The sequence below is a fragment of the Balaenoptera borealis genome, assembly GCF_965194805.1.
Source record: "Balaenoptera borealis genome assembly, chromosome: X".
NCBI lineage: Eukaryota > Metazoa > Chordata > Mammalia > Artiodactyla > Balaenopteridae > Balaenoptera > Balaenoptera borealis.
This window is the reverse complement of record NC_138881.1, coordinates 110,588,639-110,613,711: the sequence shown is the minus strand read 5'-3', so window position 1 is coordinate 110,613,711 and position 25,073 is coordinate 110,588,639. Positions and strand designations below refer to the sequence as shown.

Below are 25,073 nucleotides of genomic sequence, written 5' to 3'. Positions count from 1 at the left end.
GATGTACTTGGAAGGTAAGCAGGTACGAGCAACTCTATGCCAATAAAACGGACAACCTAGAAGAAATGGACAATTCTTAGAAAGGTACAACCTCCCAAGACTGAGCCAGGAAGAAATAGAAAATATGAACAGACAAATTACCAGTACTGAAGTTGAATCAGTGATTTAAAAACTCCCAACAAACAAAAGCCCAGGACCAGATGGCTTCACAGGTGAATTCTACCAAACATTTAGAGAAGAGTTAATGCCTATCCTTCTGAAACTATTCCAAAAAATTGCAGAGGAAGGAATACTTTCGAACCTGATACCAAAACCAAAGATGCCACACACAAAAAAGGAAAATTACAGGCCAATATCACTGATGAGCATAGATGCAAAAGTCTTCAACAAAATACTAGCAAACTGAATCCAACAACACATTAAAAGAATCATACACCATGATCCAGTGGGATTTATCCCAGGGATGCAAGGATTTTTCAATATCTGCAAATCAGTCAGCGTGATACACCACATTAACAAATTGAAGAATAAAAACCATATGATCATCTCAGTAGATGCAGAAGGTAAGCAGGGACAAAATTATAGGTGGCCTTATATTCTATGCATATGAATTTGCAGTTTATCTTGATAGGGAGTTGCTGAAATCAGAAGAAAGATGTAGTCAGACTTGCTTCAAACACACTTGCTTCATGACACTGTGGAAGTGTGAAGGAAGGATTAGAGACATACACTACCTAGGTTATTACAAACTTTAGGAAAGAACTGTCACACAAATGTTTCTCAAATCTCTCTATACACCAGACCAGACATAGGATGGGACAACTCCCGAGTCTCATCAAAGTGAACCATTATATTAATTTTATTCATCTTGTTCACATGGGAAAAGCATTCAATGAGTTAATTGGCACCAGTGCTGTGGTCAGCTTGAAAATTAGATTTCTCTGTGTGAAAGAATTCATTATTTAGAATTTTAGGAACTAGTTCACCCTCACCTCAAAACTTTAATCCCTCAGCTTTCCAGGTGACACAAAATTGAGTACCATACCAGGCCATTCAAAGTTGAAAGTCAAACTAAGACTTACGATTTCTTGAGCCATGGTGATTCCCTCTGGTGCCTCTCTTCCAATGATGTCACAGCGGCAAGGAAGTGTGTTGTGTCGTCTTTTCTAAAATCCAGGAAATGTATTTTATTTTTATTGTTATGAAAACTTTGAAAAATAAAGAAAAAAAAGTGGGAGTTTCTATTTAATGTTTTGCTGACACCTAGTGCTGGAACTCTGCATATTCAACTAGCTGCTCTAAAAAAAAAAAAAAAAATTAACAGGATTTATACAGTGCCATGAGTTCAGCAATAACAACAATCTCTTCTGGCAAATAATATCTATCTAAACATCATTTCTCATATTTATATATCAGCCTTTTAAAGTGTTCAGACACCAGTCCTTTTAAATGACTAAGAATTCAATGTGAAGACAATTTCTTTCTATTCTCAATTTTGGTTACCTGCTGGGGGAATTCCTGAGAGCACATGAAGGCCCAAGGAGGTCAGAATTTCACTTTCTGGAAGTTGTGAACACTTCAGATAAATTCCCTTTAGAAGTTGAATCAGGTGGGACTGAGGATAAATTCCCTTTAGAAGTTGAATCAGGTGGGACTGGAATTCACAATGTTTTCATAACCATACTTTTCAACTATTTAAGAATCCTCAATTTCACACTGAGGGTTTATACTAAACAGCCAAAATTTAGCCCTGTATGTAACTATTATAAACTACCATTTGCAAAAAAGAATGAATTAGTAAATGGGGGAGGGGAAAATGACTTCTTTTTTCCCCCAGCTTTATTGAGACATAATTAACATAGAACACTGTGTACATTTAAAGTGTGAAATGGGACGATTCCATGTATGTATATGTTGTGATATGATGACCATGATAAGGTTAGTTAACACATCCTTCACCTCAGTTACGTCATTTGTGTGTGTGTGGTGAGAACTTTTAAGACTTACTCTCTTAGCAACTTTCAAATACACAATACAGTATTGGTAACTATGGTCACCATGCTGTATATTACATCCCCGGAACTTATTCATCTTATAACTGGAAGTTTGAACCCTCTGACCACCTTCACCCATTTCCCACACACCCTTGCCCCTAGCAACCACCAATTTACTCAGTTTCTGTGAGTTTGGTTTTTTTTAGATTCCACATATAGGTGAGATCATACCATATTTGTCTTTCTCTGTTTGACTTTTTTCACCTAGCGTAATGCTGCCACAAATGTCAGGATTTCCTTCATTTTTATGGCTGAGAAGCATTTTACTTTATACATAAATATATATATAACATATATAATCTATAATATGTATATTATAGATTATTATAATATATAATACATAGTATATTATATATAGTATGATAATATAGTATAATATTATATATAATATATATTATATATAATAGTATATATATTTTATATTATACAATATATACTTATATATATTTTATAAAATAAAATATATGTGTGTTTGTGTGTGTATATATATATATATATATATATATATATATATATATATATCACATTTTGTTTATCCATTCATCTGTCAACAACAGACACTTAGATTGTTTCCATGTCTTGGCTATTGTAAATAATGCTGCAGCGAACATGGGGGTATAGATATCTCTTTGAGATAGTGATTCCTTTTCCTTTGAATATATACCCAGAAGTAGGATTGCTGGATCAGATGGTAATTTTGTTTTTAATTTCTTGAGGAACCTCCATATTGTTTCCCATATAGGCATACCAATTTATATTCACACCAAAAGTGTACCAGGGGTTCCTTTTCTCCACACCCTCACTAACACTTGTTACTTGTTTTTTTTTTTCTTTTTGATAATAGCCAAAAAATGACTTCTTATGGTATGCAATAATTTTGAGGCAACAGGCATTATTTGCATACACATCATTAAAAACAGGGTTTGAACTATTGTCTGGTAACTAAGTCATGTAGGCAGTAGAAGCATTCAAGAGGATTACATTTGTGTTTGGAAGTGTTTTAGCTACAGAGGCAAGGCAAGAAATGAAAAATGTAAGGTTTGTAAAAATGAATGTACCAGTTCTCTGCTTGAATCTGCATCTGCTAGCTGTGTGATCTTAGATAAGTTACTCAACCTCCCTGAGCCTCAGTTGCCTCCTCTTTAAACTAGGGATAGTAGTACTTGCTGTGGGTTGCAGTGAGGATTGAAGTGTTCTACAAAGTTCCTGACGCATAGCAAGTGCCCAATAAACAAGAACTGCTATTTGTAATAACAGTATGAAAAATAATTAAGCTTACTCCCTGCCTCCTCGCATGGAGTTGAATATGGTTCCAGGGGCAAGAGAAGGAGGTTCCCTGTTGCAAAGTCTCCAGGGCATTGTGGAATGTAATTGTGATAACCGCGGCATCAACAGGAAGTGCCACAGACCCAAGTTAAGTGGCCCCTGGCAGGTCATGGAGGCATGCTCTCAGAGGGGATAGGAAATCAGTAGGAACAGTCAGCCTTGCTCAAGTTTAGAGAAACAGAAAGATAACTCCGAAAATTTTAACACTGTCTTACCACTCATTCACTACTCTATATGCCAAAGAAACAGAACTGCTTGCTCTGAAACAAGGTGGTTAATACAGTGTAGGCTCTGGGGTCAGACTGACCTGAGTTTGAATTCAAGCTCTGCCACTGACAAACTGTGTGACTTTGTACAAATTACTTAACTTCTCTGAGCTTTATTCCATTCATTGTAAAATTGGGAATAATAATAATAGCAATTAACTCTTAAAGCTATTACAAGAATTAAATGAAATGTGTGTGAATCACTTTGCACAATACCTGGAATATAGTCTGTAATCAATAGATCATTATTATTATACCATTAAATCATCCAACTTGCCACTATGACAAATATGGCCTTGATGTTTGAACTAGCCTGGTAGTTTCAAATGAATTGTAGTTATCTGAGAGGCATGTCTTCCATGTCTTTAGTTTTCTAAAGGTCAAACCTGATCATAATCACCATTCATTAAATCATCATTCATTAGCACATGCCAGGCATTTAGGTACTTTTTCTTCCTTAATCTTCACAACACCTAAATAAGGTAAATACTATTTTTCCCTTTCCACATGAGGAAAGGGAGACCCAAAGAAGATTAGGTAACTTGCCCCAGGTCATACTAGTAGCAAAGCCAATTTTTGAACTTAGGCCTGGGTTCTGAATCCTCTACTTTTGCTCAGTGCAGCACTGCTCGACCTTTCAAAAACCACCTTCCATGACTTCCTACGGCCTCCAGGGCAAAAGTCAAACCCCTTAGCTTACTACATAAGGCTTTTCTTTAGCTGGGTCTGGCCCCTACTAACCCCTCTGGCGTCCATGCCTACAGCCCAATCACTGCATCCAAAAATCCTTCCCTGATGCCCTTCAGGAGCACGCTGGCCATATCTCTACCATGGCACTTGCCACACTATAATATAAATATTGATTGCATTGTCTGTGTTCCTCAAAGGGCCATGAACTCTTTAGGGCACTGTGTCCTATCCATCTTTCTATTCCCACTATCTAGCAAAGTGCTTGGTGTAAAGTAGGAATTCAACCAATGTGTGTTGAGTGAGTGAATGAGTGAATGAATGAATGAATGAATGAATGAGTGGATAGATTAATGTATATTGAGCAGGGAAGGTCCAAGTACAAAGTCCTACCACTTTTTAGAACAGTGGTGCTTAAAGTGTGGTCCCTACCCCAGAATCAGAAACTCTGGGGCTGAGACGGAGCCATCTGTAATTTAACAACACCCCCAGGTGATTCAGATGCACAGAAATGAAGGCTATGGTTATACAACAGATTAAAATTTTCAATAAACATGCAGATATAAACAATAAAAAGATTATGGTTATTTTTAAAACTAATTCCTTACATTTATTTGGTACTTAATAAATTAACAAAAGGCTTTCCTAACTACTACCTTTGAAATTAAAAATGAAATGGAGAGGAAAAATTATTAAGGAGTTCAGATCTGTTTTAGGTACATACCTATTTAGTAGGCCCCTGAGTTCCAAGGAACTAACTCTCTCTGCCGTCATATCTGGAAAATAAAGAGTTTTGTGTCTCCAGAGGAGTGTTTGCCTGGCTGGGCTCAGGTAGTGGCCTCTGTGGTAAGCAGCCCTTCTGGTGAAATCCCATTGGGTGGATGAAGGATTCCAGGTGGGCAAGGTTAAGTGTGATTAAATACTAATTGGGGTTATACGAATGCCAAAGCTATGCGGGAAAAGATGTACTCAGGCTATGAGGGCTACGTGAGTATTTTTAATACTTTACACAAACATGAAGTTTCAGTAAGTAAAACAAGCAGCTTGCAAAATTATACGACCCCATTCTTAGTTTAAAAAATATTCTTTCATTCTCAGAGAAAGAAATTTGTGAATGGCATTAAAATATAATGGTGATTTTTTTCTTTGGGTAGTGGGATGACCCTTAAAAAATTTTGTTTTCAAGATGTTTTTTGAAAGTTTTTTTCAAAAACCATTTTTTATAATGAGAAAAAGATAATAAAGGTATAAAATTGCTTCTGTGGACCTGGAGGGGACTGACATGCAGAACTAACAGCTGGTGTAGCTGGAGGCATGATTTGAAAAAGAAGATTGGAAACTTAGAGGCTGGAAAGAACCCAGGACGATCTGATATCAAGGGGCCTCCCGAAAACACTGAAATAAGAAGAGGCGATGTTCTGCTGGAGATTTCCGCAGGCAAAGACGGAGGACACTACAGACTTAGCTTTCTGCTAACTCAAAGGCAACCTTAAGCAAAGAGAAGGCAAGCGCCTGGGACGTGGATAGAACATGGCCTGGGTGTTTGTGGTTTTTTTTCCAGGACCTGGAAGGTGAGAGGGCTCACTTGGAAGGTGGAATTATCCAGAACAGTTAAGGGCTCCAGGGATCAAAACGGAAGTAGGTATAAACTAGAAGGGAGGAATAAGAGAAGTGAACAACTAGTGCCTGAAGCAAACTGTTTAGCACTTTAAACTTGTGCCAAGCTAAGTGCATAAAATGAGATTATGTACCTGTAACTTACAGATACTGCATATAGTTTATACCCTAAGATTTCTTCACATTATGGTAAAAATCAGCTGTGTTCCTGAAAATGATTGCCCCAGCAATAGTTACTTTGGAGTGGAGGTTGACACAGAATTAAAGCAAAAATTCTAAATCTCAAGGGCACACTCTTGGGAGAAGTGACCCCTCCCCCCCCCCCCCACTTTGAGCCTTGGGAGTGGAAAGTTATTATTTGCGCAGTTACATTTATTGAGCAGTTAGTGTTTGGAAGGCTAAGTGCGTTGGATGGATTGACTCATTTATTCTTCAAAGGAGCCTTATGAGTTAGACACTGCTATTATGCCCAACTTTACAAGTAAGGGAATCGAGATCTAACTGGCAAAGGGCAATGTTAGGACTGTCTGACTTTGACGCCCAAATTCCTTCTACAATGCTAGCCTGCATTCGTTAGTCCTGAAAATACCCTAAAGCAAGTAACAATAGTTATAAAATACTACAATTAGTAATGCCTAGGGTGACCTTATAAAGAAACAGATATGTTTCTGTGTTGGTCATACTATGTTCATAGGAAATGTGAATTACTGTGATCTTTTGAAGGACAATTTGGTAATATTTACAAGAAGAATTTTAATGTAAGTACCCCTTGTTTCAATTATTGAGCTACTGGAAATTCACCCTAAGGTTTAACTGGCAAAGAACATGTGCAAGATGTTCAGTGCAAAGAACTAGAATCAACCAGTGTCCTTTAATAGGAAACTGGTTAACTAATTCGTGGTTCAGCCATTTTAAAAAATGAAGTAGGTCTATATGTTCTGAAGTGGAAAAATCACCAAGATATAGTAAGTGAAAAAGGCAAGGTGCTGAATGGTGTGTATAGTAAGATTACTTTTGTAGTAATTTAAAAAACACATATAGAAGATGGATTGATAGATGTACTAGCATATAAACATTTTTTTCCCCGAAAGGAAACAAAAAAGCCTTTAACAATAAATACCTTTGGAAAGAGTAACTGAGTTATTATATTTGTGCCATTTGGAGATACTTGGGCTTTAAAAGTTTTGTTTTCTTCTCCATGTTCACTGATTTTTTTTGTTTTTAGAAAAACACTTTATTAAATCTTTAAAATAAAAACCTAACAGCTAGCATTTATTGAAGGTTCATAATGAGTAAGGGACTGTGCTAGGCATTTTACATATAATTCATTATATTCTGACATTAAATGATTAGCACCATTTTCTAGGTGAGGCGTTCGAGGCTCAGACAGGTGAAATCACTTGCTTGAGGTCCCACAGCTAGGAAGTGGGGAAGCTGCCGTTTGAAATGCCTGTCCCCCTCAATTCAGGGCCCTTGGCTCTCAACTACCAGGCTGTGCTCTTCTAATCGGTCTTTATATTCTCACTGCCTAATAAGAGTGAACTGGCAAACAACTGGAGTCTAATGAGGTAATGTATGTGAAAATACTTTTCTAAGTATAGAGATGTTTGGGGAGGAGAGGATGAGCAGGAGGGAATTTAAATTGGGCAGACCTGTCCACTGACCCCTAGACAGTCAGGATATTGGTGTTTTTCTTTTTCCCTGAGGAGGGGATGATCAACGAATTTTTTTCTCCTTTAGAATATTATAAAATTATATTTATTTCCCTTTTCCCCCAATAATACCTGATCACTGTTTTAAAATTAAAATGATATGGAGAAATGAAAGTCCTTTCATAATACCCCTCACTGATAATTAATGACTGTTTCAGATTATGATGGTTATATAACTATATATTGCACATTCCCACATATTTTACATCAATAGGAGCAACTATATATTTGTTCAGTATATTGCTTTTTTTTTCATCCTTACAATATATCTTGGCCATCTTTTCATATCAGCACTTAAAAATCTACTTTTCTCTTTTTAATAGCTGCACGGTATCTTATTTTGTGAATGTGTGTGTGTGTGTATGTACACGTTATTTTTTAAATCATCTGTTGAAGGACGTTTAAGTTACTTCCAATTGTTGACTTTCCTAGACGCTGCTGTAACGAATACCCTTCCTAAGAAAGTTTAGAAGGATCTTCAGACTGTGTGACATTTGTCTACTCTGTAGTCGATGAGAGTGACCCAATCGGACTCTGTACCGAGCGTAGGAGTATGTTTCCCTGCGGGGAGAAACGAAGAATTCTCTCCAAAATACTTTGGCCAACACATTCACATTAGAGTCGCCAACAGGTGGGACCACCTCAACAAGAAGGGCACCCTGTTTTGCCAGTTTAGTAACAGCAGAGACTTGCTACAATTGCTTAGCACTGATTGCTGGATCAGAAGAGGAATTTCCAGACTCAGTTACAAGCAGGGCTGGTGCAGGGCTGTGGATTCCCCCAGACAGTCTGGAGACGGCTAGCCAGGGAGATGGGCAGCAGAGCTCCAAATCAGGCAACAGCACGTGTGGAAGGAGCAGTGACCTACGAGGAGACTCATAATTCATAGACCAAACCTCTTCCAGCAGAGGGCAGTGCCTCAGATATCAGGCGGGACTCAGGCCAGCTGGAGCCAGAGCCGGAGACTTCGCGGGACAGATGACACCAACCCTAGGCTGAGGAGAAATTGAGCTAAACTGTCCTTTGGATACTGTAAGTGACATTGGGGAGTACTCAGGGAGAGACACAGTGGGACTGCACACGACTGTAATTTGTCTGTTGTCTAATGTCTAACAATTTGGGTTTGGTAATAAATCCCTATTTATACAGTTCAGCCATTAGGGCTTACAAGTAAGGGGATTTGGGGTCAACTTAACTCGACTGGCCACTGACTCAGGTTTCTGGGTGCATGCCTGAATCAAAAAGGGAGTGACATGCCTAAAATATAACCTAGGCTTCTGGGATCCTGGGGCTCTGTGGATCTGACACAAAGTTTACAAATAGAAAGTTAGCAGAGGGAAAGATATGTAAGAAGTACCAATTTTATCTAAAAATAGAAACTTAGTGTGTTTAACCCGAGTCCTTTGCTTCTGAATTTCAAAGACTATGAAGGATGGCCGTTAAAACAAACTTTAACTTGGAAGAGCCAGCCATGCAAATTGCTGTGCCTGCAGATAATGAAAAGATTAAAAGAAGTTAGTCTGCTGGCCTAAACAATTTTCAATCGAGGCTTCCCTGCTGCGTAGCGGTTGGAATCAAAAATGGGGCAAAGCTGAGTTAGAGTACCGTAAAGTCTACTTCTAATCCTGTTGTTTTTCGAGCCTGGTGATAAGAAAGAAAGGAATGACTTTGGCATTTGCTGATGGAGACAAGGCAGATTTGCCAGATGATAAAAGTACCGTGTGTGTGTTTAATTATTTGTCAGGCGCGGCTAAATAAAACACACCACAGAGGAAATCAGAACCATTAGCGAAGTCGAAGGCTAATTTGCACGCGTTTCTTCGAAAAATGTCAAGTGGAAGGAATACCAGCAAAGAGAATCAACTTTCTTGGCTGTTTTATTTTCCCTTCCGCGTCTAGTCCGGAGATGTTTGGCGTTCTCCGGGTCGTTAGATCCGCCAAGAGCGGATCGAGTCCTCAGGCCGGGCCGGGGGCAGCTGAGACGCGGAGGGGCTTCCGCGAGGTCGGGGTGGGACTGTCCGCAGCATCGGCAGCAGGAACAGCAGCTGCGGGCAGCCGGGCGGAAAAAGGGAGGACGCCGGAGGTTCTGGGAGAGGCCCTTCGCCAAGGCCGTAGCCCCGACCCGAAACCGTCCCCTGGCCGTCTCGCCCAGCAGGGCGCGGCCCCAGCGCCACCCGGTTCGCCCCGGAGAGGTGGGACTTTCCCCACCGGAAGTGATCCCGCCCAGTCTCGGGGAACTGGGGCACCTCAACCAGTGTGTCAGGGAAACCCTTCCGGGTGTGTGCGGTGGGGGGGGGTGGGGGGTGAGAAAAAAAAAAGAGGTGGGTTCGCCTGGAGTCCCAGCGGCCGCCGCCGCCGGACGGCCCCCGCCCCTTTTCCCTCTGCGAGCCGCAGCGCAGGGGCGGCGGTGAGACCAAGGAGCCGGCCGATGGCCATGGCCTTGGCGTGACAGAGCCTCCCGGGCGGCCGGGCGGGTGCGGACGGCAGGGTAAGCGGCGGCGGTGTTGGCGGCGGTGGCCGGGTCCGGTGGGAGGGGAGGGGAGGCGGCCGGCCGGGCTGCCCGGCTGGGCCGGGCGGGGGTCCGGCGGGTAACGCGCGCCCTCTCCCCGCCCCATCACAGGCCGGACGACGCCCGCGGGAGCCGCGGCCCAGAGACCCGTCCGGGCAGCAGAGACTGGAGCAGAGCACACAGGCCCGGGCCGGCTCGGCGGCGCGAGCAGGAAGCGGGGTCCCTGGGCCCCTTTGTGTGAAGGGCGGGGGAGGGGTACGGGGCAGCCCCCGGCCGCGGGCTCCTCCGACGCCCGCCTTCCCGCGGGAGCCCCCGTCGGTCCTGCGGCGCCCACCCCTTCCCTCCGGGGGGCGCGCCTCGCCTCCCCCCGACTCCGGGCTGCTCCGGGCTCGCCCTCTCCCCACGCCCCCTGCCTGGGCTTCAGTTCCTATAGGAAGGGCATTACCATCCCATCCCCACCCACCCCGGCACTTCGCTCTTTCCCCTCCCCCTCCTTTAACTTCCTCTTCTTCCCTCGTTGGGCCCTCGGCTGCTCTGCACTCTCCTCCCGGGTTCGCAGATTTCCGCCCACCTTCCGCCTCCCAGAGCCGCGCCGCAGCGAGCGGGGTGTAATTTTTCCCTCCCTCTGGTAGGAGTTGGGGAAGGTGAGACTCATGAGGGAATACAAGGTAGTGGTGTTAGGGAGCGGAGGGGTTGGCAAATCTGCCCTGACTGTGCAGTTTGTCACTGGGACTTTCATTGAGAAATATGACCCCACCATTGAAGATTTCTACCGCAAAGAGATCGAAGTGGACTCTTCCCCCTCCGTGCTGGAAATTCTGGACACCGCAGGAACTGAGCAGTTTGCCTCCATGAGAGATCTGTACATCAAAAACGGCCAAGGTTTCATCCTGGTTTATAGTCTGGTTAATCAACAGTCTTTTCAGGTAATCAAACCAAGTCTTGTAATTTGTTAGAAGGGGGTGTGGTAATCCTACATTTACTTCTGGTTTGCTTGCACCATGCGTAAATGACTGTGTTTTGCTTTTGAAAGTTAGACATGGCGCATTTTTGAGGTTACTCCTGGCACGGAAAAGTATCGAGTTGTTTCTGTAGAGAGGACTAAAGTCTCAACCGTCAACAAATGTTTTAAAGTTATTTTTAAGTGAAAGAGAAGTGAAAAAGAAATGTCAGCTTGTGTATATTTAGCCTGGACTATATAGCCTTCTGAAGTTGCTTGTTCAAGTCAACAAGTCTTGGTTAATGTACTCAACAAAACAACATTTAAAAGATAATCTCGGGCAAATAGAGCACTTCAGAAGGAAAATTATTTGGAGCCGATTATCTGTTGCACAGATAACTCCTCTGCGTCTGCTTCCCCCCTCCCCCTCTCTGTTCTCAGCCAAGTCTCTCAGCCAGATTTATAAATCTTAGTGCTGCAAGATGAAGAACTCAAGACCTGCCTTCTAGGCATTTTACTTACTTGGGGCGTGTGAAGGGAAGTCACTAATTGAAAAGACTAGTACCTAGAATTAATAACGAACAAAAATCTAGAATGACTCTCCTTTTTTGCAGTTCATCCAAATCGTTTCTGATAACATTGACAATATTTATAGAAAATATGTGGAACTGGGAACACTGAACAAGTGCAGATTTCTAACCCCCGGCCAGTGGCCGAACTGGAGGTGGTCCAATTTCTTCGGAAAATCTGTCGTGTCCTTCACTGGAAGACAGACTGGAGGTTTAACATTATTTTAAGAGATGCAATAAATGTTGCTATTTATTCCTTGAAAATAAATAACCTCATATTGACCCGTTATATTGACCTCCATTGATTTAGGAAATGGATATTTTTTTCCTGCATTTAAAGGTATGCACTAATGTTGCTTACTTAAGAGACATTAAGTGCTTTAGCCAAGCCAATGTGCTAATTCCACTTTTCTTAGTATTTTAACTTAAAGTACTATAGTGAGCTTTTCCAGTAACCAGATATAGCAACTTCAGGATTTTTTTTTTCTTTTAAAGATAATAAGTTGTGGGTAAATGAAACAAAGTTATTGTGACCAAACTGAAGTTCATTTTATGTAGGCTTAAATTCCAAAGCATTACTATTATAAAAGCATTTTTCACCAGAAAGTACCAATGTGCCAAAGGTGCTATTTGACAGGCGTTTTCTTTCTAAAGGATCCTTGGGACATTTGTTATTCTATTAGCTGACTCTCTTGAGGCTGGCAGTCTTTTGAAGGGTTTTTCATAAGATATCCATTATAGCTACTTCTTTTATACACATAAATAGAGAGTGAAAAACTGCCATCATTTCAATGGAGACTTAAACTCTTTTAAGCCCAAATGCCATAAATTTGGAATCTCAGCTGAACTTGTGTTTCCATAAGGACACAGGGAAAAGAAGCTTAACCTAGAAGACTGAATTGATATGTGATCAAACAAAATTGTTACAAATGTCAAATGACTGTATGTTTTTGTAAATTTTCAGTCCCTTGTTTTTCCTTCATCCTGCAAGTGAATACTGTGCTCTGTAACTATTCAAATTAAACACGTGTTATATTTAAGTCAAATCTTTTAAGTTACCAAAAAATCCAAAAAACTGTAATGTTAGTATTAAATCTATAACATGTCTTAAATCAGTACTCCCCGCCCCCCCAAAGTTCACCCTCCTAGAGAATTGTTAAGGCTCTTATGTTTTGTAATTAATTGTAATTACTTAGAAAAAGTAATACACGTGGGAGAAAATTTAAGTTGTAAACCCGAACATAGGCAAAGGAAGGTTTGACTTCTTCCCGCCCAGTCTCCCCCCTGCATTGTCCTTCCCAGGAGCTGCTCACTAGTGTACAGTAATTTCTAACATTGAAGTGTACTTTGAGGATAAAGGCATACCGTTACATTTAAAATGAAACATTGAAGTGTGTGAATCTGCTTTTAACTTTGGTCTTTCTAGACACAAAGCAGTGTTTTTGCTCCCACCTAAAACACTTTCTCTCAAGCGCTCTTGCTAAATGGCTAGGAATGCGTAGATGCTGCCATCCTGTGCTAGGATAACAGGTGTTATCAGGAGTGATGACAAGCCGGCAGGTTTAAGGACATGGCCAGACACCCTTTTGTACAAATGGATTCATCATATTTGGGAATTTGCTTTTTACATCAGTATCGACTGAGGGAAAGAAGTGATTAAATGAGCCCTAAAGTTAGTGTGCAACCTACATTTTATATTCTTGACAGAAATCCAGCAGGTAGGGTCTGTGGAAATTATCTAGTTCCTACTTCAATGGAGAAAATGACATTTTCTCTATTTGGGTGTGTGGTTTTATTTTGGATTCAGCTTTCTCTACTTACTGAAGGATGACTTCTTGCAATATTGCAATATTTCTTTTATGGTTATGCAAATAGCATAATTTTTTTCCTTTCTCTTTGTGACTGTTTACATAGGATATCAAGCCAATGAGAGATCAGATTGTCAGAGTGAAGAGATATGAAAAAGTCCCACTGATCCTAGTAGGAAATAAAGTGGATCTGGAACCAGAAAGAGAGGTTATGTCTTCAGAAGGCAGAGCTCTGGCTCAAGAATGGGGCTGTCCTTTCATGGAGACATCGGCAAAAAGTAAATCAATGGTGGATGAACTTTTTGCCGAGATCGTCAGGCAAATGAACTATTCTTCCCTGCCCGAGAAGCAAGATCAGTGTTGTACAACTTGCGTTGTCCAGTAAAAAAAAAAAAGATAACCTCAATCATGGCCATACCGAGCAGGTTAGTTGTTGATGGAACCTTATGTTTTTGGTCAAGTGGAACAAAAAGCTGGGTAATACTAATAATACACATTGTGCTACCTTAAATTTCTTTATTTTTAAAATAATATTTCCCTTAGCGCAAAATAGTCAACATTCAATGTAGAAAATCGAAAAAATTACAGATTAGTAAAATGAAGGTAAGAAATTGCCTGTATTCCCATCACCAAGATTTGTTTTTTAAAGCGACTTACTGTTCTTCTCTCTCTGGTAACATTCCTTTGGGGTGGGATAAGTTAAAGAATGATACACCTTTTCCCTGTTTTGGTGATGTAGCATCCAATATGCATGGGAGAGCATCCAGTAATAATTTGAGAAGATGATTAGTTTTGTGTTTTCTTTGCTTTTCTATCCCGGGTTGGAGAGCTGCTGTAATTGAAATCATCAATTTACTAATCACCCAAGTGCTAGATTTACAAGATGATTATTTAATCAAGTTCATCTGTACCTTGCACTGGAGGGACTTAAGTGACCTCTGATAATAATAAATTACAGTGCCGCAATGTACCTTGACTTCATTATGAATATATGGTCCAGATGAGAATCTGGTGAAATCATCTGTGATGTGTTTAGAACGGACAATCCCAAGCCTAGGAAAATGTGTATTCAGTTTAATAAATAATGGAGTTAATAAGAACAATAGTAAAATCTTCAAACCTTTCATTGGGCTAAATAATAAAGGTTTTTTAAATGAATGTGTTTTTGGAAAAGTAAGGTGATATAAAACTTAGTGAGCATTTAAAATGAGATTATTTTATTCATGTCATGATCTTTTAATCTAGATTGTAATTGGGCAGGTAGTCTCACTTAGACAATAATACTTAGATTATAAGATAAGACAACAAATATCCTGGATGACTGAGAAACCACAGAAAATGCCAGACTAGCCTGACAATATCAGGAATGGAATTGATTGTTTTGAGCCAAGACTGACCTCAAGTCTAAGAGGCAGTGTTGCAAATGGCAACAGTCATTTCAGATCGCAGAGATGATTCCTAATCAAAGGTCTGGCTTTATATGTGCTCCCTGGAGAAAAGACTAACAGTCCCTAATTTATCTTTTCAGACAAGACCTTCTGTCAGCTAGTGTCATCTTTGAAAATGAAGGATGACAACAGTGCTTTATTCAAAATGCTTTCACTCATCAGTTTTTGAGCATACCAGAATGAGATGAAAACACATTCATTGTCTTATACCTAGCTCCATCTGTTATCATATAGTGTCACTGTGCAGACTGTAGCCCAGCATATGTTTTGTTGATATCATCACACTTGCAATATAGTTTTTTGAGGCAGGAACAGGCCTATGTAGGTGATTGAGTCCAGGGTTCTTGATACCACAATGTCTCTTCTTAAATTGTAAGCCAGCTTCAAGTTTGAGCAAGTTCTGTGTGGTGTCGCATCTTTACCATTATGCTCTACTTCTCTATCTGACACTTTTAACCAGGCAAATGATGTAAGTGTATGCATTTTAGTTTTATCATCTTTATAAAAAACCAGCTCCTGCAAAATGTTCCCAGTTTTTTTCCGTCATTAATGTAGACAGCTATAGGAAGGAAACTGAATAAAATTGGTCTCACATGTAGAGGGCCACTGTCTTAGTCAAATTGGCGAATGAGTAATGTCTAAAGCTATTTTTAAAGATTTCTTATTCTGAGTTATTTCTGAGTTTATTTCATTTTGCAGCTTTTGTGATCTAAATTACTTTTAATCTGTTTGGTTACCTACAAGAATGATTAAGTAGACTTTTTAATATCTCAAGGAAACTATGTTTATATTTTTTGTTAACTAAGGTACTGAAATCAGAAAATATTAATAACAATAATTGCTCATTTTTATAATAATGGGTTAAGTTGCCTGTGTAGTTTTTGTTTGGTTTTTATAAGCAGAATACACAATTGAAGGTGTGAGTCTTGAAATAAAATATCTAATCAGCTGGATTTCTGAAAATGTTATAGGGAGTCGCCTGACCAAGATCTTTTAGAACAAAGCACACTATATGCAGTGGGTTTTTTTGCTATCAAATAAAATTGAACTGATGTGCACAGGTATCTGTGATTGGAGGTCCATAAAGTGTGTGGTTGTGCTTGCTTACTATTTATTTGAAAAAATAGGTGATGGATTCTGAGTCCTGTAGCTTGAGTCATAGAGCTCTGAAGTCTATCAGTCCCAGATTTAGATTGAAGATCAGACTTTGACAAAGGTGATTTGGGAAATGTTTGTCCTTAATATTTAGAAGAGTACCTTGTCCAAGTTAGAGATAGTAAGACTCAAGTAAGTCAGAAGAACTGTGATTGTTGTAAGTTGGTTTCTCTTAATTGAAAGGGAAAATATATTAATGCTGTAAGCATTACTGCTGATAATTCCTCACATTTATTTCTTACCACCCTTCAATTTGAGTCACCAGTCTGTTGCCCAACACCTGTTTATCTGCATGGCTCCCAGGATTGTTTCCTCACCTTTCACCCTCCCACTGGCAGTAATCTTACTGTAAGTTTGGAAGCAATGCCAGATTCCTTATGCACTGCTTTCGTGGCTGGTTTCCTTACTGACCTGAGGAGCCTGCCGTCAACTGCTTTGAAGGACTTCATTTACTGTGCAGCAGAAGTATAATAGAAACCCAGGTCAGTGTTGCAGCCCTGTCTTGGTTTTATTAACTGTATTGGTGTTCCTCTGTATTGGTGTAAATAGTTGACATTTGGCTGTTGTGAGATACTGTCGTTGAGAATGATGAGTGTTTTGTTAATAATCTCGTAATACTATAAAAGAAGTAAAGCACAGCGCTGTGGGGTTTCAGGGAAAGGAGAGACCACGTTCAGCGAGAGCAGGTTCTCGACATTCGGGACTCTTTGCTGTAGGGAGCAGCCTGTGCATTGCAGAACGTTCTGCAGCATCCCTAGCCTCCACCTACTAGATGCCAAGGGCATTCCCCCCGCCCCGCTGCTGTGATGAACAGTCATACTTCCAGACATCGCCAGGTGTCTCCTGGGGGGCAAAATTGCCCCTGGTTAAGAGCCACTGATTTAGAGGAACTGGGGAGCAGTAGCATTTGAGTCAGGCCTTGAAGAATGGGTAGGATTTGAGTGGATGGGGGGAGGGGTAGAGGTGATTTCCAAACAGAGGGAATGCCAGAAAGAAACAAAATAGTATCCTAAAAATATTCTGTTAATTCCCTGAAAGGTGGGAAGTACAGTAAAGTTATTCCTTAAATGTGATCATTTGGTAAATACTCTTTCGGCAAATAGAATTTTTTTAAAGACTATTTTTTCAAGGATTCCTGTATCTCAGTCCAGTGTTGACAGAAATTATTATTATTTTTTTTAAAAAAAACAGGAATAAAAGAAGGTGTTCTTTACTACAGCTTGAAGGTCTCCTGCAGGATTTTATCCTATTTTTCTCCGTGTATTATGGACGGGTTCTCTCAACGAGAGTAAGTGGTGCATAAGAGTACCAAACACCGGGAATCAAACTGAAAGAACAAAGATCATTATTTATGTCAGCCTCAGTTCATTATATATGTCAGCCCGAAGAAAAAGGGAGATTCTTGATTCAAGACTAGTACATCATTTCACGTGGCGGCAGAATGGCCGGGATGTTAACAAAGGCTCCTGAAGGGCTGAACCATCTATGAATGTCATTTTAGTCTAGCTGGCCTTACTATTTCTAAACACAGTGGAATTGATTAGCATTTTCAGGTTTTTTTTTTAATAAATAAATATGTGGAATCAGAATTGTTTCTAATCCTTTTTTCCAGCTTTTAATTAGATATGATATGCCGGGGATTTAGCAGATGTGAGGGGGAAATCATGAAAATTAAATCACATTTTGTACTTTAAGATGCTGGCATTTTCATATCCAAGTTAAATATTAATCATATCAGTAAAACACTGGGGTGGAATTCTATTGCTGAAGTTACAGTTTAGATAGATCCTTTTTTCCCCCCTGCCCTATCTTGCTTATCACTTTGGAGAAAATAGCTTACTTTAAATGCTCGTTTGTCATCCAGTTCACATAGTGAGCCAGAATGGAGCCTGTGACACAGCGGCCCTGAGTGGAGGAGAGAGCATTCCTTGGGGTAGCGTGTACCATATAGATCTGCAGTGGACCTGGGGGAAAAGGGAAGAACAGAGTTGCCTTGTCCTTTCTGCCCACTAATTCTCCCAGACCTTCACTGACCCCCACAAGGTTCATGGTTTGGGACTGTTCAGGGTGGATAGGTGCCTAGTTAGACCTGCTCTGGGTATGGAGGTGTCTGTGATTAGAATGACTCTTTGTATATCTGTTCCCACTTTAACTGCTTCCTTTTAACCTCACGATTAGGCTTTTATTGCAGAATAAAATGCATTTGAGCCATTCACTTTTACTCTGTTACCTCTCTAGCTTAGAATGAGCCATCAGTAGAATTAACAAAAATTGCATCATGGAGTTGGAGAATTGCCACTGAGGAAGTATTCTAGCCATGCTTCAGGAAAGATTCTCCTCGTGGGAGTACTTCTCAGTGGAATTCTAAAATCCAGAAGATAATATCACCAAGAAAAACTTAAATCCTGTCAGCTGTTGGAAAAACTTATCCTACTAAAAACATACTCCCAAATTCCTTTGATTAGCCACAGTCTTAGGAATATGGGATTCAGAAAAAGCAATTTAGAGTTGAGGGAAGCAGTGCCCTACCTGGTTTAATTCAAAGCTAGCAGCTGGGATCAGATCATTGGGCTCACGCTGCTGCTTATTATCAGTGGGCATGATCCTACTGTTTGAGATCTCAGAATTGAATTCATCATATTAATTTTTTAAAAATTAATTAATTAATTAATTTCATTTTTGGCTGTGTTGGGTCTTCGTTTCTGTGCGAGGGCTTTCTCCAGTTGCGGCGAGCAGGGGCCACTCTTCATCGCGGTGCGCGGGCCTCTCACTATCGCGGCCTCTCTTGTTGCGGAGCACAGGCTCCAGACGCGCAGGCTCAGTAATTGTGGCTCACGGGCCCAGTTGCTCCGCGGCATGTGGGACCTTCCCAGACCAGGGCTCGAACCCGTGTCCCCTGCATTGGCAGGCGGATTCTCAACCACTGCGCCACCACGGAAGCCCCCCATCATATTAATTTAAACTTAGAGATTTTAGGTCTAGGACGTAAGAAAAATAGCTTTTCCTTTTTACCCTGGGTTTACTGTAAACTTTTAGTGTGCATGTTCTCCTTAACGCACGGTTCACCTTCCATTTGAGGATTCTATGCCGTAGGTTCAGCTTCTGCTGTCTATGTTTAATGGGTGACAGATGAGCACTTTTAATGATCCTAGTTCTCTCACTCCACCCCCTAATAAGCTTCATGAGTGTTATGCAAATTACAGTGGAGAGACAAGCAAGATATTTGACAAAAAACATAAACTCTATCAACAGAATTCTAGCCTAGTGCTTTGCTAATATAATTAATATTTCAACTTGGATATGAAAATGCCATGTAAAAAAATGTGAAACGAAATTTATTTTTTAAAAAGTTCCTTTGGTTAAGTCCCCAGAATATCATATGTATAAAACTGGAAAAAGTTAAAATTGATTATGATTGCACATTTATATTTGCTAAAAAGAATGCTAGTAAATACCATTGAATTTAGAAATGCTAAATCCAGCGAAGCTAGAAAGGCATTCATAAACTGCTAAGCCCTTCAGGAGCCTTTGTTAATATCCCAGGCATTCTGCTGCCACGTGAAATGATGTGCTAGTCTGGAATCAAGAGTCTCCCTTTTTCTTCACGCTGACATAAATAATGATCTTTGTTCTTTCAGTTCTGTGTTTGGTACTCTCGTGTACCAATTTACCCCACTTGGGAGACCCTATTTCATAATTTCCTGAGCAAAAGGTTTGGACTGTTGTTTGGGATTTTTTTTTTATTCTTTCCTAACAAAACCTAATTAGAAAAAAGTGGAAAAGTGAAACCAGTTAAGCAAGAATTTGAGCAGAAGCTTCCAGAGTTCAGATTTGTTGGGTGTCTTGCTGGAAACTTGAGAGTCAGGACAAGGATCACTTGTGTTCTATCTCACAAGTAGCATGTTATACTTTTGCAGTGTGTCTGGATGTGATACCCTGGGAGTTAAAAAGTATGACTTTGACCAGCTGCCTTTAAAACTTCTGGAATGTTTTTTAAATGAATAAGAGTTGTTAGTACACTGAAAATTTTGCTTTCACAGTGTGGAGCAGTAACATTTACATTTTGCATTCAGTGAACTTCTAATCTGAGAGAGACTGTACTTTTGGCTTAATGCAAGCTTTTGCCTCAGGATTTATTACTGCAGAGAATTAAAATTTATTACTCTCTTGAAAAGTAGTTGGTATTAAACTTTGTTTAATGGTATGCCTCATATTAATACTGTTGAATCTGACCCGGGATTTATCTATGTCTCTTTTGATTTCACTGGAGTATTGTCATCCTGTGGAATGTGGATAGACCAAGTATTAACCAGGTTTTTAGAGGGTGGGAAATAATGCATTTATCACGTTTTATTTAATGTAGATTATGGTTAATAAGCTGGTATGTATTCTTAATGTTTATTTTGGCTAGAAATAATTACTACTTCCTCAATTTGATTTCAGAGAATGCCTGAACTATTAAATCATCCAAGTCTTCCCTATTTAAGAGACATATTCATATTTGGAAATCCTAAGCTCTTTATAATTGTTTATTTTGAAAAATGTAGGTTAAAATTTATAGTCAACTTACTAATTCATATTAATTGACGAGTCTGATCTGAAAAAGAGTCCTCACAATGAACTGAATATATAATGAAATACTGTTGTGTTCAAATAGGTATAAAAATTGAAATGAGGCTAAAAAATAAAAATATAAAGGTCTTTAATTTGGATATCAAAGGCATAATCCTGGTCTTCTAGAAATTTATAACATAGTTGAGAAATGAAAAAGTTACCTGACATTTGACATGTAAGGTGCTTTCACATAGTACCTTATGTGATGTTTACCACAACCCTGTCAGGAAAGAATTTTTATCCTTATTTTAATGATGAGGAAACTGGACTTGCCCAAGCTTAAATAACCAGTGTCCTAATTAACAACTTCCGTTAATGCAAAGAAAGTCTTAATTTTAATTGGAAGAAAAAATTTCCTTTAATAATTTCTAAAGAGGCAAACTTTTGTTCTGTTTTTCCTAATGTGTTTAGGTGGCAGAATTTCAATGAGTGGAGAGACGTTCTTTAAAACTAATCATTTTTATGATATAGCTGCTAATAAAGAGTTCTCTCAGGCTCTTTGAACACTAATAGATGTGTAGCTGTCAAATGAAATTAAAATTTTGCGTGTATAAACATTGGTAGAGCCCTAAGATGATCTTAAGTTGGTTTCACTTGGCATTGTTTCATAGTTGTTATTCTACTCTTTGTTTCTGGCTTTATTTAACAATTTTAATCTTTTACACTAAAAAATGTAATTCCATTCCCCTAGAAGCACTTTGGTGATCCAGCATATTTAAAAGACATTGGGTCTGAATGATAGATTTTTTTCCCCCTGGTATTAATTAGGAGGGCGGAAGTCTACCAATTCTAAGAGCAGAGACTGAGAAATCTCAATCATAGGAGAAGCTTTTATGGTTGGGAGGATGTACTGAAGAGGGCAGACCAGAGTGGGAAATTTGAACTACTGCTGTCACCTAGCATCTAACCCAAGTCGGGGTGCCTAGTAGATGCTTGATCGCTAGACCTTGATTGAATTACATTTTCTTATTTTAAAATCTCAAAAAACCCCTAACTTTTGAAGTTTTGCATATTGTCAAGTTAGTTCATAATCAGTATACATTTAATTCTAATACTATTTCCCATTCAAAACATGAAGAGATCAAATTCAAAGTAGAAGTAACATTTGCCACTTTTACACTGTAAGATCTTTTAAACACGTAATAACATTTTTAATATTGTATACTTTATAAAATATAATATTTTTAAAAATAGAAGTTACAGTATATTACATCCAATGCATCATTATAGTGTTGCTAAAATTTAATGATTCTTTTAATGACCACAGAAAATTATTTTTGCTTAAATTTATGGGGAACACAGTGAAATTCCACTTTACGATTCTGGTACCACTTGGCATGTGTATAGAGATCTGTTGTCAGTGTTTTCATTTTAAACTGTAATCTGTATTTCTACATTTTAATGACATTTTAATCTTAATTGCAGATAAAACTCAGAGGAAATTTGCACAGATGCTGCTTTGGAGAACTTTACAACCTGGGTTGCAGAACTGAGCCTTGGTAAACCTGTCTCTATTACAGCATGTTGCCATACATCTAATTAAGTGCATAAGGTCTTTGGCCTTCAAGATCCATTGACCTTAAACAGGAATGCTTAGCACGTTTACCATATGTTTAAAATCTGTTCTTTATCAATCAGTCCTTTTGTAGCTTTCTAAGTTCTTATTGATGGCTAATATGCAAGAATTAATTTTTAATATTTTAATTGATTTCTTTAATCAGTTTCTCAACTTGTATTTATTAAATACTCAAACTCAGTATTACCTACTCAATGCCTTTTAAAAGAAAGTTATAATGGAGAAAAAATTGAGCCTTAAACAAATGGTTACTTCTGTATATTACCTCGCACCAGTGCTTCATTCTATTTGTAAAATCTTTCTCCTTTAAATGGTTGGTTAATACTTTGAGCCTTTGTTTACGTGTGGCAGTGTTGTAAAAAGAAACTAAAGATCACATTTTACCTGTATGGATGGAATATCCCTTTTCTTCAAATGCAGTTTGTGATGTGTTTTTGTAATTAAAATGTTCTGAAAGTTACAATTGATATTTGAAATTGACTGTAGAGCATTTAGCTGAAGAGTTAAGCATTTGATTCCATTAGGTTTTCACATGTGTTAATCTCATTTACAGCATCAAATTGCAGCAGTAACATTTTCCTTTCTGTGAAGTTCTAAATTTAGTTATGACCTACTTAGCAATGCCTTTGAAGAGGGATATTGTATCCATGGTAAATTAATTGTATACCTAAACAGAGATAGCTCAGCTTTGCCTGTCAGGCTTGTAATTGACATCTAGTAGACTTCTGCACATGTAAAATTAAATTCAAATAAAATCATATACAGTTTCTAGTTCTTAATATTTGTCTTTCTGAGTAATAGTTTAAAGCAATATTTGTTAAAGTTTTCTTGCACTATCACAATTGCTTTTTAGTTATTTCTCAAGAAGCATGTTTGTAGTAGAGACAAAAATCTGTGTAACAGGAGGGAGGATAGCGCCAAGTCTCTGGGCGTTTTGTTTTTGTTTTTGTTTTTTTGCAAATGTGCTTCTAATAGCCATTGCCTTCCATGTTGTTTACCTAATCAGCACATTTTGTCTGAATACTTGAACATTTTAACAGTAACACAGGTATAGAAGCAGAAAGAAAACTTATAAAGAGTAATCTTGTGGTTCAGTTTTAACATCATGACGAGCGCTTTTTCTAGCAATGACTTAAAAATTTTGTAAGTTTGACAGTATTTTGTTGTTGGGTTTTTATTTGGTTTTAGTTGTGTGCTTTTAATTTGCAGAAGTTAGTAACTGCAGCTCACCTACTGCACCAAAGTTCTCGATTTTAGGAGCCCAGCTTTAGTCATTTGAACATGCTTCTAAATAAAACAAAACAAAAAAAACCAAAACTATACTTTTGATCTATAATAATAGCTCAATAACTTTGTCAAGGAAAGCTCTAATATATGCAGTGATGGTTTTTGGAAGGGTGTGGCAATTTTAAATTTATATTGTGTGTGATGTTCAAATAAAGTGTTATCTACATTCATGTGATTTATTGGTCAGCATGACCATTAATTATTGCGTAGAAATTAATTAAACTTTGATTTCCTTTTTTAAAATCGTGTTGCATTTGATTCCTGATCAAATTCCCTCAAAGTGAACTCTTGATTTTAGATTTTGAATTTTATGGTGAGATTGTAAGGGTGGAGGCAATTGAAACTTTGTTTCTTATTTATAAACTGCTTGAAATGAATACCTAATTTAAGTTTGCACTTTAACACCAAACTTAAAACCAAACACTCAGTTCAAAGTAGGTTAAGTGATTGTGGTTCATCTTTATTAGCTTTGTGAAATTCTAAAGGAATCAAATAATTCATAATGATTTACATTTTCCGCAGATGGATTTTTTTTTAATACAGTGTTTCTTTCCTATGGGTAGTTCTCATTCTCTTGCTCTCTCTCGCTCTCTCTGTCACTGACCTCAGCAGCAAGTTTAACTTGAATTCACTTAGGATCACAGGAATCAGGGGAAAGTGATTTAAAGGTGGTTTCTCCGGCACATTTTAAGAAAAGGGACCAAAAGTTATTTTAGCTTCCTCAATAGATTGCATGTCAAGTTGCTTATTAGGATAATAAATTAATATTAAATGCAATATATGTCTCGTCTTTACTATGGCATCTGTTTAGGAGTTGTTCAAATCACTGCAGTAGGGCTCTGCAAATAAAATCATGTAACCTATTATCATGGATCTAATGTACTGTAACTTTATCAATGAAAGGTAAAAAATCTCGAATAACAAGTACAAACATTGAACAATGACCTATAAAGATTTGTAAAAGTAAAATTTTTCCAATAGATTTCATTCTTGTCATTTTGTAAGACGACCCTGCAGTCCACCTGTTTGTAACTTTTTTAATAAAATAGACATCTGTATTACTGAGGTTGTTTTCTTGAATTATTTGGTGTATCACTACTTGTTATTTGCTAACTTGTAAATCTCATAACTCAAAGTCATTACTTTTTATCAAAATGATAATGTGTATTGTGGTACATGTTTAAACAAGTTAAACGTTCACTTGTGTCCTTAGTCACCATTCTGGCATATATGGGGAAAAACTGAGATATATCCTAAAATGTAATATTTAATCAATTGAATAACTTATAAATAAATTAGAAATTAGAAATAATGGGTAAAAAAGTATAATGTATATGACTTGTCCCAAATGGAGAAAGTGGCCCAGCTACAAATCTGTTGGCTGGGAATTGTCCATGTGTAGGACTTTTCAGATGATATTAAGTAATATAATTAAATTCTGAAATAATGAATTAAGAAAAATTCAACACAGTTATCACTTTGTTTTATCCAGTGAAAGGTTTTGC

General features: G+C 38.6%; 1 protein-coding gene across 7 annotated transcripts; it reads left to right on the top strand.

Annotated features, from left to right (window-relative positions):
• The first annotated feature begins 8,573 nt into the window (after positions 1-8,573).
• On the top strand, positions 8,574-24,629 carry RAP2C (RAP2C, member of RAS oncogene family). 7 transcript variants are annotated; one of them, XR_014239740.1, is made up of 6 exons: positions 8,580-8,694; positions 9,407-10,150; positions 10,283-11,097; positions 13,595-13,913; positions 16,350-16,573; positions 22,131-24,629. XR_014239740.1 is itself a non-coding variant. In XM_082378001.1 (5 exons), exons 3-4 carry the CDS (start codon positions 10,825-10,827, stop codon positions 13,871-13,873), a joined length of 552 nt encoding a protein of 183 aa, XP_082234127.1. In that variant the 5' UTR covers positions 8,580-8,694; positions 9,407-10,150; positions 10,283-10,824; the 3' UTR covers positions 13,874-13,913; positions 17,283-17,680. The 7 variants fall into 7 exon arrangements, 4 of the variants coding, with proteins under 4 accessions (XP_082234125.1, XP_082234127.1, XP_082234126.1 ...); XR_014239741.1 differs by having other exon boundaries at positions 8,581-8,694; positions 15,017-16,573; XR_014239742.1 differs by lacking the exon at positions 22,131-24,629 and adding an exon at positions 17,283-17,680 and having other exon boundaries at positions 8,581-8,694; positions 15,017-16,573.
• Positions 24,630-25,073: the final 444 nt, after the last annotated feature.

Bases quoted from the DNA above. Each gene is read 5' to 3' on its own strand.
- RAP2C (XM_082377999.1), top strand. From the start codon at position 10,825: ATGAGGGAATACAAGGTAGTGGTGTTAGGGAGCGGAGGGGTTGGCAAA. The intron at 11,098-13,594 runs GTAATCAAACCA...CTGTTTACATAG, and splicing joins TTAATCAACAGTCTTTTCAG to GATATCAAGCCAATGAGAGA.